The sequence below is a fragment of the Dendrobates tinctorius genome, unplaced genomic scaffold, assembly GCF_039654945.1.
Source record: "Dendrobates tinctorius isolate UK_male_01 unplaced genomic scaffold, ASM3965494v1 ptg000138l, whole genome shotgun sequence".
Lineage (NCBI taxonomy): Eukaryota > Metazoa > Chordata > Amphibia > Anura > Dendrobatidae > Dendrobates > Dendrobates tinctorius.
The window spans coordinates 2090961-2106826 of NW_027361806.1; the positions used below are offsets into that span (position 1 = coordinate 2090961).

Consider the following 15866-nt stretch of genomic DNA (forward strand, 5'->3'; position numbering starts at 1 on the left):
CTTTTCTTATAATAAAGTATTTCTACAGACAATCCTATAAAGCATTCTGATAAAGTAGAGATGAGTTTGTAGCGTTCTCCCTGCTTTATAGTGGCTGTGGTTCTTCAAAAACCACTAATGAATAACAGCTTTTTCCATTGTTTTTACAAAAAACAGTGAGCACATATTGTCATCCAGAGTTCCAAAAAAAAACCCCAAGGGATTCACAGAATCCTGATCTCAGCCATAATATTCCTCCTTCCTAATGTACTGCCATTTCTGTATGCAAAAGATTTTTGGCCAGGTGCCCTGCAACCCAAGACCAGCACGACTTTCAACTTTAAGGCTATGTGCACACAGTGCAGGTTTCTCTGCGGATTGTTTCTGCCCCAAAACCGCAGCTCTTGGCTGAAACCGCAGCGTGTGCACATAGCCTAAGAAGGAAACTGAAGCATGTATCAGATGCCACAAACGGACATTTAGGGAAAGACTACAATATTGAAAATAGAACAGAGATAATTTCCACAAGAGACTAAAGAAAAAAGATAAATGCAATCTGATATATGCGCACGTACTTAGAATGGTGCCTTTATCCCCTTGCCGAAATAGGACACCCTCATGTCTGGCTATTAAGGCAGCACTATGTTCAGCTACCATGAGGTTGGACTCTATAATCAAGCTTTTCCTGTTTCTAAAATCTCCTGGGTTGTTTGCAACCAGCACGTATGGCTCCACAACATCAGCTGGTTAACCCATCATTTGCTAAAAGCCTCAAGAACAGGAATTAAGAGTGTTATCACATTATTTGTATCTGCTGCTGGTTAACCTATTGTTTGCGGATAGCACCATGAGCTGTAATTAGAGACTTATCACTACGTTACAATCTGCTGTGGGTTCTTTAACTTGCATATGTGGCGCCCCCAGGAGTATGGTCGCCACAGTGGCATTACCTTCCTCCTAGGGAGTGTGATGTCATGCTTGGAAGCAATAAAGGATCTCTCTGGCAGTTAACTACAACACACAACACAGTTCCATTCCAGGTCAGCAGAGGGAGCTCTGAACCAAAACTGGGGAGGAGCTACTCTCTGGGGGCCAGGAAAGGAAATTAGGAGTTTGCGTGAGGAGGGCAACGTGTGTGGACGTGAGGAGAAGAGCTGGGAGATTGAGCAGAGAGTTCAGGCTCATTCCCAGCTATAGCGCATGATCTGGAGCCCGGTCTCCACCCACATAAGACTCGGAGGCACAACAGCGACGTGTGAGCCAGAAGAGGAAGGCTACAGCTGTCTGCCATACGAGGGAGTTCTAAAGAGAATAAGCAAGTGGAACTTCAGTGTAACACAGTACTGCAAGTACCTAAAACTAAGCGCTAAGAAGGAGACTACACAACCCATCTGCCTAGGAGAGATTCCTAAGTTGCTGCCAGGCTAGCCAGCTCCTGTTCCATCTGTAATCTGGACCCTGGACTGCATTTGCCAAGCAAAGTAAAGGTAAAGAAACTGCACCCTGTTGTGTCCTTGCCTTCTTCCTGCAACCACGTCAGCACTGCTTCATCCCTGTGCCAGGCACTGCACCCTCCTCCTCAACACCTATCCTCACTGCCCTGGGATTACTGCCCTACCTGTGGAGGGCCACAACATCATAGCTGCACCACACCATCTGTCCCAGGGGATCTGTCCGCAGCGTCGGCTTAACATCTTCATTGCCGAACACCACAGGTGGCGTCACGAATCATTCACTCATAGACTTTATTCCATCACTTAATCCCTTTTAAATGGGCGCCCAGGGCCACGGACCGGGTCACCGCTGCTGTGACATTCCCCTCTGAGAGACCGGCCCGGTACCGAGTACCCCACAGCCCTGGAAGGGCGACCCACATATGCTCTGGCTAGCCCATCGTTTGCTGTATGCATCAGGAACTGTTATTAGAATCAGTTGACATTACTACCTGCTGTGGACTCTACTTATACCTGTGTGCTGCTCCAGTCCTGGTGATTTATTCTGCATCTGTCCTGGTCCTGTGGCTTCCAACATATCCATTTTCTCTTGTTTGTTTGGCATCCAGCATAGCCTGTTGTCCAAGTCCTTGCGGTTGAAGCGCCCCAGGGGCCGTGGGTTACTCGGTACCAGGCCGGTTGTCTTGAAAGGGACGTGTCACAGTGGCAGTGACCCGGTCCGTGGTCCCAGGCGTTCATGAAAAGAGGTGAAATTGAATGGGAATAAAGTTTGTATGAAATTCATGATGCCACCTGTGGTTTCTGGTCAGAGTGACCAGCGCTGCAGTGTTGCTTCTCTGGGAGAGATGTTATGATGCAGCAGAGTTAAGGGGGTTTTACACATAGCGATATCGCTAGCAATATTGCTAAAGCGTCACCGATTTTGTGACGCAGCAGCGATATTGCTATGTGTGATACTTACCTCCGACCGGCTCCCCCGCTGTCTGTCGCTGATCGCGCGAGATCGTGCAGGTCCATTTCTCGTCAGGCGCTTCCTGCTGGCGCCGACGAGCGACGCGTGGACGCGGGCGGAGGACGTCATGGTCGCTGCGTCTGAAAGGTAAGTAACGACCGCTGCTGCATCGCTGCGTCGCTGGTGAAATCTGCCTGTTTGGCAGCTCACTAGTGACCATTTAGCGATGCACCAGCGATCCTGACCGGGTCATATCATGGTCGGGATCGCTGGTGCATCGCTAAATGTAAAGGGGCCTTTAGTGAAGCTCCCCACAGGCGGAGCTGTAGTCCCAGGGCAGTTGAGATGAGTTTGTAGTTGGTGAGGTAGTGTGGAGTGGAGGATGTAGCAGTGCTGAGTTGAAGACGCAGGAATAATGCAGATGACACAATCACATGCAGTTCCAAGGCTTTACTCACAGTCTGGTGGACACAGATGCCCGTTTCAATGCTGCATTCTCCAGGTGAGGGGTCCAGACAACTTACAGATAAGATGAAGTACACCCTTCCAGCACTCCCTGTCAGTATGTACCTTTCTTGGCCGTCTCCACACAATATGCTGCTTTCACTCCTTCCTTCCTTTCCAGCACTTCACAGTTATCGTTCCAGGCCAGCAGCTGCGAATCCTGTCAGACAACGCCCTGCTGTTTCTGTGATCCTATATAGCTGCCTTTCCAGTCAGACTAACTGTGGTAGGGGCGATGGTCCATAAAGTAACGAAAGCTATTGTCTTGCTAGTAGCGCCCTGAGGTACGCTAGCTAGGTTAGGGGCCGTGACCCTTTACGACCAGTCTCTCCCTCCACCTGATGTCAGTCAGCGTGGGGAAGGGACCCACAGGGAATATGCTCCAGCCGTGTCCCAGAAAAACCTTCTTTCCTTTTAGGGAGCTTTCTTATAATCCAATCTGTCCAGCAGCCTCCACTAGCTGGAGCTGCTGCAAACACGTCCTTCTTCTTCCCTCCCTCTGAGGCAATCTACCTAACTTCCTATCATTCTCCCGCTCTCAATCTACGATCCACCCACCTCCCAGCACTCTTCTTATTCCAAGCAGGGGCCATAAAGTGTGCTCTGCTACACTACTTGTGTGTGTGGGATGTGGGTGTGGAATGTGGTCGGGTGTCTCCACCTTACCTGGTTGTGGGATACCACACCTCTCGGTGAGGTGCAGCATCTCTGTGGCGACTGGACCCTCAGGGGCGCCACATGGTTTCACGTGCCTTCCAGCCTGCTGTACAAATACTCTGGGGCTTCGTGAATGCACCTCACTAGCTGAGACAACTAGAGCAATACAAGACCTAGCATTGTACTGTTGAAAAACATCTCCTGGGATTCTTTGGAGAAATGGCCATACCACTGCTGAACAACTCAAAATAAAGCCATAGTTAGTGTCCTCAGAATGAAGTCTCTCGGGCGTTGAACCGGTGAGTTCCCTCATAAATGCCTCTTCAAGATCTCACTGCACCGCTCTCAAAGACTATCATGGTTCAGAGTAAGACGACAATGGAGTCTAAAACGGAACTCCATCTTCTTCAGCAATGAGTCTTGCTTTAATCTTGGAAACAATAATAGTTTTCATTCCAGGTCACTAACAGCGCATTGATTTGGTTGTGGAATCAGCGGTGCTGACATTTCTCCATTGTGACCCAGGAGCCGCTTTTCATCACAACGACACCAGGCCACATGTTGCTCTTGCTACTGTGAGCAGAGTGCATGGCCTAAACGTGGTGGCATGGCCACAGCATCTCCGGACTTGTCTCCCATCAAACGCATCTGGGACATAATTGCAAAGGAGAGGCCACCACCGGATCTTGATGATTTGTGTGCCCAAGTGCACTTACCATTGCAGAACTTTCTTCAGACAGACAACCATTAATATTATTGATAGATGGCAATGTGTGTAAGTGCGGGGACTTCTGCACGTGGCGCTCATACTTGATATTGAATAAATTGAAAGGGTTTGAAAATTTTGACACTTTACTTAGGAGAAGCATTTCAGTTATGCAGCACAGTTGACTTGAGTCTGAAATTCTTCCAGCTACCTTTCCTTTTGCGCAGTACGTGTACTTCACCCTTGCAGGACCTCCGGTTCCATACCACTGAAGCTGAACTTGCCTGTCTGCTCTCCTGTCACACTGTCCTGGGCGCCAAGAATTGCCAACCATATACGGGATCCATCAGCTACATTTCACTACAATTGCTGGTTTGCTACCCAATACCCACCTCATATTTATACCTTTTGTTTTGAGCTGTGGTACATTATTATGATAGCGGTTTGCTACCTCTGCCTACTTTCTACCGACATATATGTAACGTGGCGCGAGGGCCTCAGCTGTGGGCGAGGTAATCGTGCTTCACACCCTGGCATGTTATATGAAAATGGGGGTACTGGCTGGGTGTGTGGACTTTACCTGTGATGGCAATACGCCCCTGCAGACCAAATAGTGCTGTTGTTTTTGGCCGGTCAGGTGTTGGAGAGTTCAGTGAGGGAGACCACAGCTCATAAATAAAAGTATTTTTACTGAAGAATAATGAGGAACTATGTAGAGCAGATGGTAGGTCTTCATCTTCATGGACATTTCTGTTTTGACATGAAACATCATCCCTTCTCTTTCTTGGTGTCACTCTCACCTTCTCCTTCACTTAGCTCTTCTGTCTCAACACAGCCCAGCTCACTATTCTGGTAGCCTCCTTGTCCCCAATAATGGCACTACAGTCCAGCAACCAAGAGTCCAATGCTTCCAGTCGAGTTTCCACATATGTCAATGCTTAGAGGAATTTTCTATGCCAATATGGCCACTATTTAGCTTTCTGCTTTACTGATGCCTCAGGACTACTACCACATGGGGCATTTCATCTTCGTCTCACTTATCCTTCCTTTTCTGTCCTGTTACCCAGCTCAGAGACAACTCCTTACAATCCCGCTAGGCTTCCTTTGTAGGAGCTTACTTCCTGCCTCGGTCATCTTCCCCCCTTTTTTACTTGGTATTGGTTTGTGGCTGACCACCACTTTTTGCTGTGCGCACTGGGTTATGCACACCATTCTGTCTTTATTGTGATTGATCTAGGTTGCTGTACACACATACAGCAGCCCTACCCTCCCTCATACTCTGTTTGATTATGCACCTGTGTCTGGGCCGGTTTCATCCTTCATCTATGGTTGCTGTATTGGCAGTGTGGAGATCAGATCTGAAATGTCTATGTTCAGACCTGGTCGGCCTTTATCTGCGCTCGCCTTTCTGGCGACATGGGAGGGATTCAGAAACGCTTGTACATTTGGCATTTAATATAGTCTTGCTTTTAATACATTTAAGAGGCCGTAATGGGACAGCGAATATAAAAAATGTAGAGTAGGACTGCCACATATGAGAATGCCGTGACGTGGCGGGGTGGCTCAAAGAATTGATCAATTGTTTGCTAAATGTCTCATTTTAAAGTACAGTTAGAAATCAATATGTGCATATGCACTTTATGTATTGCGTTCTGACCAAAGGCAGCGCTGTCTTCCGCACTTTTTTGTTTGATGGCCACTACATAGCTTTCTGCTTTACTGATGCCTCAGGACTACCACATGGGGCATTTCCTCTTTGTCTCGCTTATCCTTCCTTTTCTGTCCTGTTACCCAGCTCAGAGACAACTCCCTACAATCCCGTTAGGCTTCCCTCGTAGGAGCTTACTTCCTGCCGCGGTCATCTCACTCTTGCCACAAAAGCACCCACTGCATACAGTTTTGCTGAATAATTAGACCTTCAAGGGGGAACGTGGGCAACACCTCCACCCCCTTACACACAAATTCAGCAGCCTACCTTCTCACGTCCTCCCTGTGAGCTTTCTACTCTTTAACTTTCAAGCAACATCTCACTTTTGCTTTCCAAAACCCATCCCTACTTCAGGGCATGACCACATGCAGAATCACTGCGCATACAAAAGTCGGCAGCGCTTTGAGAGGAGCGTGTATCCGCTGCGTTCAAAGAGCTGCCATTCCTGACCATGGAGAGATACCCTAACTATGAACATAGCCCTTTGAAAGAACATATTTCTTGTATGGTCTCTTATTACCATCAGATTTCATTCCCGTGTTAGGGGTGCAGAATCATTGTTCCAGCAAAAATGGTCTGAACGGCAAAACCACACAAAAGAATAAAAGTATAGCCTGACCAGCACTATGTTGACTAATAATTCAGCTGTCAACAGAGCATATACACCAAATATTATCCAATTATTGACCTACATGGACCAACAGATATTTGCCATCCAGTTACCTCTTCTGGCTCAACAAGATTAGAACAATCGCCATCCAGCACCCGGGTCACATCTCTACTCTTCAGAAATGGTCTTCCCTTCAGAGGCAGGATCACTCTGGTTCCTCCAGGGCTGGTCACAGGATTCTCTAGATGTAAGTGGCACCACACGGGATCGCGGTACTTCACCCAGGTATGTTAGCAACCCTGGGATATGCAACACTTGGATGGTGTCACGTCCGCCATGTCTGCCATGTCTGTTTGTCTCAAGAACTCCTGGAGCGATGTGCATGCGCATGTTTTGTCTGCTGTCCTGCATGTTCGCTAGAGCTGTGTGCAGACTCACCTCATGTCTGAGCTGCAGGATCCCTGCGTTTCTGCTCTGCCTTCTGTGATCTTCTCGTCATGTCTGGAGTCCTTGATCATGTGATGTTTCTTAAGATCCTGCACTGTCTGGTTCTGCAATCATCTCGTCATGTCTAGAATCCCGGATCATGTGTTCTTCCTAGGATCCTGCACTGGTTGGTTCGGTGATCATCTCGTCATGTCTGAAACCCTGATCATGTGACGTTTCCCAAGATCCTGCACTGTCTGGTTCTGCTATCATCTCGTCATGTCTAGAATCCCGGAAGTTCTCCCCTGGTCCTGACCTGGAGGAGGAGGTGCTATGCCCTATATCAGGCCGCCTCTTCCTATGCTCAGGGCCTGATTATTGTGTTGCTTCCCTGCAAGGCTCTGGGTCTGTGGGGTTGCTCCCTCTATTCTGTGCCCTTGCACTTTGCTCTGTAGTGCGTCTCTGCACACGCTCCGTGCTCGTATTCCGCCTCTTGTCTTGTGCCATGTCTTGTGTTGTCTCTCGTGCCATGTTTGTCTTTGCCTTGCTTTGCCTTGTAGTCCTTCTGCTGTTCTTTGTCTTAGTCTGTTTTGCTATGTCTCGCCTTAGCTATGCTTTGACTTGTAGTCCTTCCTGTGTTCTCTGCCTCGCCTGTTTTGCTATGTCTTGTTTTTGCTATGCTTTGACTTGTAGTCCTCCCTGTGTTCTCTGCCTTGCTATTCTTTGCTTTGTGTTCCTCCCTATGGTCTCAGTCTTTGCTTGCTCTGCTTCGCTCTCTCTTATGGTGCTCTGTAGTGCTCCCTGGCACACGCACCATTTCTCCTCTCCTTAGTGCTCGTTTCTTTGTCTAGTCCCAAGGTCTTCCCTTGGCCCGGCTCTGGGCTTCTGCCTACGCTCCGCTGCTAGACTCTGTCCTCTCTCTGACCTGGCTCTGTTTCTGCCTGTATTCCTTGCCTTGTTCCCTGCCTTGTCCTTGCCTTGAACCCTGGCGTGGCTCCTAGCACGCACCCTGCCTTGAACCCTGGCGTGGCTACTAGCACGCACCCTGCCCTGAACCTGGCGTGGCTCCTAGCACGAAGGTTCCTTTGCCCCCTCCTGTGCCTTAGTCGTGCCTCGTGCTGGCGTTACAGCCGTGTGCATTGGCCAGTGAGGTGTGCGTCCCTGCGTAGCTCCTAGCACGCAGCCCTGCTCTGAACCCTGGCGTGTCTCTACACGCACCCTGTCTTGTACCTTGGCGTGTCTCTACACGCACTCTGTCTTGTACCTTGGCGTGTCTCTACACGCACTCTGTCTTGTACCTTGGCGTGTCTCTACACGCACTCTGTCTTGTACCTTGTACCTTGGCGTGTCTCTACACGCACTGTCTTATTCTATGCTTTGGCGTGGCTACACACGCACCCTGTCTCGTTTGCGAACCTTGGCGTGTCCCCTACACACGCACCTCGCTTTGAACCCTGGCGTGTCCCCTACACACGCGCCTTGCACCTAGTCTTGAACCCTGGCGTGTCCCCTACACACGCACCTAGCCTTGGACCCTGGCGTGTCCCCTACACACGCACCTAGCCTTGGACCTTGGCGTGTTCCCTAAACACGCACCCTGCTTGGATATCTGTCGTGCCTCCTTGCCTGAACCCTGGTTTGCCTGCCGGATGCCCGGAACCTGCCGACCGTTGCCAGAGGTCCGGAACCAGATGACTACGGCCTGATGTCCGCAGCCTGATCCCTGGACCCTGTCGGTTTGCCAGCAGTCCGGAGTCCGATGCCATTATGCCATTACCTGTGCCTAGGCGTGCCATCTGGCACGTACCATGTTATGGACCTTGGCGTGCCCACGCGCGCACCTTGCACGTTTTGCTTGTTTTCTCTGTATGTGATCTTGTGTTATTCTAATGAAGATACCTTGCACCTACGTCTAGTCTCGTCTTGCTTCCTGCTCGTCCTTGTCGTCAGACACTCGTCTAGTGTCCCCTGAGCCGGCCGTCTGGTCCCAGCAGTCGTGGTGGCTCACCCCCTTGGTCTTGCCCCTGACACTCCCTGTATAGGGGGTGGATTCTCACAAGGTCAGCTCGCCCTCGGTGGGTGGGTGCCACGACCCAGAGGGTCCACTCAAAAAATGGGCTCAGCAGGAGCTGAGTCCGTCACAGATGGTCTTAGGGGCATCTACCACCATTGCCATATTGATAACTTTCTGATCGTGAGGATCTCTCCCATAGGACACACACCGGCAGATTGATCCACTTATCCATTGTTTGTAGAAATCCCCATTAATTGTGGTTTCTAAATATGATTTTTCAACTATTTTAAGGAGTCTTGCAAATTTAGACAATTGACATCCAAAAGATGAATGTAGCTACACCCCTTTTTCAAAGACACATTCCTCCATCTGCCTCCTCCACACCTCTGTGCCCACCTCCTAAGGGTACCATTACACTAAGCGACGCACCAGCGATCCCGACAACGATACGACCTGGTCAGGATCGCTGGTGCATTGCTACATGATTGCTGGGGAGCTGTCAAACAGACAGATCTACTCAATGACGCAGCAACGATGCAGCGATCCGTGTAACGACCTCGGCGGTCGTTGGGACCTTGTCACACAGCAGCTATTCTGACTCACGCCTGCGTCCATGAGTTCTGCATCGCCAACAAGGTCACTCGTCGGCGTCAAATGCAGTGATGCATGCTGGCCAGCGGGACGCCAACGATCAAAAAATGGCCCAGGACATTCAAGCACGATCAGTGATATCCAGCGGGGGGGCCGGTCGCCGCTATGTGCCACACGTAGCTAGATCGCTGGCGAGGTCACTGTTGCATCACAAAATTGGTGACATTTCAGCGATCTTGCTAATTATCTCGTTATGTGAGACGGGGTCTTTAGTCTCATGGGCACAAGAAACTTTCAAAAATCAATGATTTTTGGAGGTTTCAACATGACTTGAGACTTGTCAACTCTCCAGGGAGTTCAAGAGGTCTCCTCTTTTTTTGGAGGTGATAGTTGGCAAGTATGCCAAGTATGGGCAGCGCAGTGGCTTAGTGGTTAGCAGCACTGTTGCTTTGCAGCACTGTTGCTTTTCAGCACTGGGGTCCTGAGTTCAAATCCCACCAAGGACAACACCTGCAAGGAGTTTGTATGTTTTCCCTGTGTTTACGGGGGTTTCCTCTGGTTTCTTCCCACCTGTCAAAGATATACTGATAGGGAATTTAGATTGAGTCCCACCGGGGACAGTGATGATGCAAGTAAAGATGAAAACAGCTGTTTAGGGTCTGATTACAGTCACAACACAAGGTTTAGTAAGGACTGCGGGGGTATGATTAGTATGACACTTTAAATAGGTCAGCATATTCATCCAGGAACCGAAAACCTAAGCATTTGCAGACGCTGCACCTGCCAGGTGAACGTTAGAAATAATTTTTTATGGGTTATGAAAATTTCCACTTAATTAGAAGAAGCAGAGACTTTGAAAACTGAAAAATTAAATTGCCAATCCCATGATAAAGTGGTGTCAATTAACATTAGGGTTTATCACCTTTTTAAGAAAGAAATCCAACGCCACTTACCTTGTGAGCGATGCCATACAGCCAGTGACGTTTAGGACCCGGGAAAGCACTGAACGCTCTCTCCAGCTTCTTCTGTGTCAGGAAGACACTGGAGACCTTGTAGACCAGGTACAGGACACACAGGTAGGCTGCCCAGTGCAGGAGCTCAAGGAAGCTCAGGGAGGAAAGACCTGTCAGCGTGGAAGAAGCCATGTCTGGATTTTCCTGCTATACATCCAGGAACATATATAATAGTACCAGGAGGAGCTACAGTCTCACATATCCTAAGGGCTATGAATAGAGGAGGTGACTATTACCTGGGGAAGGTGTGAGCACCGGCTCATACACAGACATTCCACTGATCAGTGCACGAGGGAAACCGGATTGTGCTGAGTGAGAAGGCAGGCGGCCATAATGGTATTGTGTATTAAAGATATTTCTCTGTAGGGGGCTTTGGAGCTTTCTATTAAAAAGACAATGCACCGCTATAATAATAGGTGAAGAAATTAATCAGGACAGGATTTAGAGCCGATTATAAAAATGCAGAAAATAGTGTTCGAGAGTGAATATCAGCTATGAGGAAAGGTTCACACTGCACGAACCAAGGGCAGCAAGAATCAAACGCTGGCTGCACGACTGCATCTAAGGTCGCGTTCATATGTTCAGTATTTCGCCAGTATTTGTAAGCCATAATCAGGAGTGGATGAAAAATGCAGAAGTGGTGACGTGTTTCTATTATACTTTTCCTCTGATTGTTTCATTCCTGGTTTTGGCTGATGTAAAATACTGACCAAATACAGATAGTGTGAAAGTGGCCTTATACTCTGAAATGCTGCAGTTTCAAAGTAAATATACTTTGGTAAGGCAGCTGGGGAAGTAACGCTACTGTAAGCGCTGTTCCCCGGCGGCAGGTGCTGAAGACAGCTTTCATTCATTCTCCTCTGCTCGCGCTGATCACGGCAGAGCAGGGGAGAATAATGACAGCCACGTTCAGCACCTGCTGCCGGGTAACAGAGCTTACAGTAGCGCTACTTCCCTGGCGGCCGTCCATGCACACGGAGGACATCAATGTGTGTTCTCCGTGTGCATGTGTGCGAGCCGTTTTGTGGCCCGTGCGTCCAGGAGAAAGCGGACATGTCAGCGTGTTTTGCACACTGTGACACGGTCTGTGAAAACACACTGACATGTGCATAGACCCATTAATTTGAATGGGTCTACGTGTGACAGTGTCTCCGGTACATGAGAAAACTGTCACCACACTTACCGAAGACACTGATGTGTGAAACTGGCCTAAGGCTATGTGCACACGCTGTGGTTTTTGCTGCGGTTCCGCTGCGGTTTTGGCCGCAGTAGAACTGCAGCAGTTCTGCAGACAGTGTACAGTAGCATGTTGTTGTGGCGCCCTTGAAGCTCAGTCGCCACAGAGGTACTGCACCTCCTCCTGAGGTGTGGTATCCCACCATCCAGGTAAGGTGGAGACTCCCAACCACGCTCCAACACCTGCACCCCACACCACAAAGTAGTGTAGCAAAGCACCTTCGGCGGCTCCCTGCTTGGAGTGTAGCAAAGCACCCACTGGTGGCTCCCTGCTTGGAACACGAAACGTGCTGGGAGGTGGGTGGAGTTAGTTTACATTACAAGGAGCGGGAAGAGTTTAGGATGAGAGGTCAGTTGATTAGAGAGCTGGAGAGAAGAAGATCCCCGGAGAGAGGGATAGATGGATGGAAGTGCTGCTTCAGATCCCAGTGACCTGGGTCTGCTGGCACGGGAAAGGAAGAGAGAGAGAGCAACATAGACTGAAAGCCTGATTCTCCATAGAAAGACAGGATTAGTACGGAATGTGAGGAGTAAAAGAGAACAGAGGACGTGGGTTAGAGGAGAACCCTTCCTAGAAGTTCTAAGCGCAAGGCCGGGGCCCGGTCCCCGAAGTTGTATGGATACTAATGGTCCTGCAGCAGATACCGGAGGAATAGAAGTAGTGACCACTTTATTCCCACACAAGACTTGGGGGCACAACAGCAACTGGATAGTGAGCCGGGACTTATTAGCAAGGAGTCCCCGAAGCAGGCTACAGCTGTCTGCCGTACAAGTAGAGTTCATAGGAACATCGGACAGGAGGAACTCCAGTGTAACTCAGTACTAGGAGTACTTCATCTAAAGGCGCTATAGAGGAGACGTTCAGGAAGGCACATGTTGGCGGGGTGTTGGAAAGGAGTATTCCATCTGGCCTGGAGGTTGACTGAGTCCCTGACCCGGAGGACATGGCACGGAAGCAGGCACCTGTTTGCACAACAGACTGTGAGTAAAGCTTTGGAACTGCATGCTCTGGTGTCCTCCACTTTATCCTGCGCCAACACACCTGGCACTGCTACATCTTGGTGCTCGACATTGCCTCACCTACGCCTTCCCTTGGCCTCTACATCTACACTGCCTTGGGACTACAGCTCTACCTGTGGGGAGGTATAACATCTTTGCTGCGCCATACCATCAGTCCCAGAGGATCTTCATGCAGCGTCAGCTTAACACCTCCCTTGCCGAACACCACAGGTGGCGTCACGAACTATTCATTTCCACTACATTTCACCATTCAATCTTCCTTTTACTTTGGCGCCCAGGGCCACAGACCGGGTCACCGCTGCTGTGACATTCCCATCTGAGAGACCGGCCCGGTACCGAGTACCCCACAGCCCTGGGAGGGCGACCCATTATCCTATGGGATTTACATTCTGCTGTGCACATGCTGAGGATTTTTAACTGCGGAAAAGCTGCGGTTTTGTATCCACAGAAAGAAATGACATGTCAATTCTTTTCTGCGGATTCTGCTGCGGTTTACCATCTCCTCCATTGTAGAGATGGTAAACCGCAGGGAAAACCGCAGGCCAATCCGCAGCGTGTGCACATAGCCTAAAGGTGTGGTGCCAAGCCTCAACCACCACCTCTCCAATAGTGAGGGAGCAACCTGATGCCTCACATCGCCCATGCTACAAGACTGAGTCCCCATGTCTCCAGGACACACACCACGGGACAGGAGCAAAAAAAAAAAAATGTCTCACCTTTCACATCTTCTCAGACTGTAACTGAAAGCAAAATTAGGCAGCACCCACCTTGCTATCTCCTGGTAATTGAAAACTCCTGTGTCAAATGGGAGGAGTGCTGGTCCAAGTAAAAAGAAAAAAAAAGGAGAGACAGATCAAAAATTCTCAAAACAGTAGCTGCCGTGGTTCTGTGAATGTGGGGGCGGTGTGGCTTTGAGATATTGGAGATATAGGGGCTCAGCCTTGCAGCACCGGTGTTGTGAGACACCAGGTCACCCGGCTTGCTGGTGCCCCATTGCTTGGCCCATCGCACCACACCTTCAAGGGTAGGAAAAATTAGGACAGTGGGCTTTATATAGTCTGATCAGAATGTTAAACTAAGAACCTAATGTTCACGCTTGTAAATTTTTGTGTAGCGGGCGGCCTTAGAACAGGGTGTGATTTTCAGATGTGCGGGCCATGTCTTTCTCTACAGCTGTGGTATATTACATATATACATTCATAGGGAGACACCTTTCCGGTGCGGAGCTGGGATAAGAGTCAGGAACCGATTTTGACAAATAATCCAAATCCAAGTTACATTTATTTTGTAACTCTGCAACATTTCAGAATAAAACAATAAGACTATGTTCACATGCAGCATTTTTGCAACATGTTTTTTTTTGCTGCAGTTTTTTGCAAATTAAAAGCTGCTTTTTAAAGAACCAGTAAAAGCTATGAGATGTAATAAATCTCACGTATGCGCTTGTTTTTTTTCCTGACTGAATTTGAGAAATGCAGCGTTTTTTAAATCTGCAGCATGTCAATCATTTCAGCGTTTTTCTAGCATTTTTTTTCCACGATAGAAAGCAATGAGATAGTGAGAAAAAAAAAACACTGCAAAAATGCATTAGTGTTTATTGCAAAGTTTTTGAAGTGTTTTGGCGAATAAAACTAACTTCATCAAACATTTACTGTAGACAAAACACACATATAATCTGCACCCAAAAAACTCAGCAAAAAATGCCACGAAAATGCTGCAAAACGAGCATTTTGAAAGCAGCATTTTAAGGCCGGGGTCAGACTTGCATGTGCAATGCGAGAAACTAGTGCAAGTCTCTCGCATCACTACCTGGCACTCGGACCGAAGTGTGTGGTTGAATGTATTTCTATGCAGCCGCACACTCCGTTCCCGAGTGCTGGCGGCAGTGCTGGGTATTGATGCGCGAGTTTCTCACATCGCACTCGCAAGTCTGACCCCGGCCTTAATGTCACAATAGCAGGTTTTGACTGCAGAAAAAAATGCTGTGTGTGAACATAGTCTAGTGCAGCAAGTGACCGATTCAAGCTGCCCATGGCTCATGAAGCAGGAATCTGATGACGGATTCCTTTTAAGAGGAAATTTGTGCTTCTCAATTGAAAAAATTTGAGCACATTCTGTGATTTCTTGTCAGTGCTTGAAAATAGTCCGAGGTCTTCCAAGCAACAGGATTGGCGTGAACAACGCCGGTCTTCATGAATCGGGGGCCTAAGACTTCTTTTACACTTGCCGTGTTTTTGTGGGCTGTTTTTGCAGGCTGTTTTTGCGGCGCCAATAGATTTCTATAGGGCTGCAAAAACGGCCCGCAAAAATTCAACGGAGTGCCGTGCACCATACGGCCGTGAGGGCCGTATATACGGCCGTGAAAAAATATTGAGCTTGCTCAACATTTTTCACGGCTTACGGACACTGCTGAAATAGATTTCAATGGTGTCGCAAATACAGCAGTAGCTTTTTTTTGCGGGACACCGTATTTGTGGATCGCCGTATTTTTCCCACCAATTTGTCAAAACAGGGAAAAACGATCCGAGAAGGTTTTTGGTACCCCGTTTTTGTGGGAGACCGTGAAAATCACGGCAATACGGCCCGCAAAAAAGGCCTGCAAAAACGGGCTACAAAAAACACGGGAAGTGTAAAAGAAGCTTAAATTTCTAAAATATTGAAAAGGTTTCATAAACCTGAAAGAAGTGATAATTGGAGAAAAAACCCTATTAAAATGAGAAGCTTTTTGGATAGTGAATATTAACATAAGATTTTCATGGGGATTAAATTATGGAAATTATTTAATGTTTCTTTTTTAAAATGTTTAGTGGTTTTATAGATGGTGTATTATTTTGATGATTATCATTGGTAGCAGAGTAAATTACTGTATCATTAAGAGCTCGTTCACACGTCTGTGCAATTTGGTCCGATGTCAGATCGCAATGCAAAGACTTGCTGCGGCTCTCCTGATCCGAGCGTGAAGCCATCACAGTTTGGTCGGGAAAGACGTGGCCAAT

General features: G+C 48.4%; 1 protein-coding gene across 3 annotated transcripts in view; it reads right to left on the minus strand.

The window, feature by feature from the left end:
- The window catches only part of LOC141048616 (cytochrome P450 4B1-like), a 36593-nt gene extending 22697 nt beyond the window's left edge, over nt 1-13896 (minus strand). Inside the window, exons 1-3 of one of the 3 annotated variants that reach the window (XM_073544381.1) lie at nt 13638-13896; nt 10851-10996; nt 10555-10724 (exon numbers count right to left, since the gene is read on the minus strand). In XM_073544381.1, the coding sequence (XP_073400482.1) occupies nt 10555-10724; nt 10851-10887 (207 nt within the window). In that variant the 5' untranslated portion in view covers nt 10888-10996; nt 13638-13896. Of the gene's footprint in view, nt 1-10554; nt 10762-10850; nt 10997-13586; nt 13617-13637 lie in introns of those variants that run through there. The other 2 variants (XM_073544382.1, XM_073544380.1) reach the window with 2 other exon arrangements.
- Between the last annotated feature and the right edge of the window lie 1970 nt (nt 13897-15866).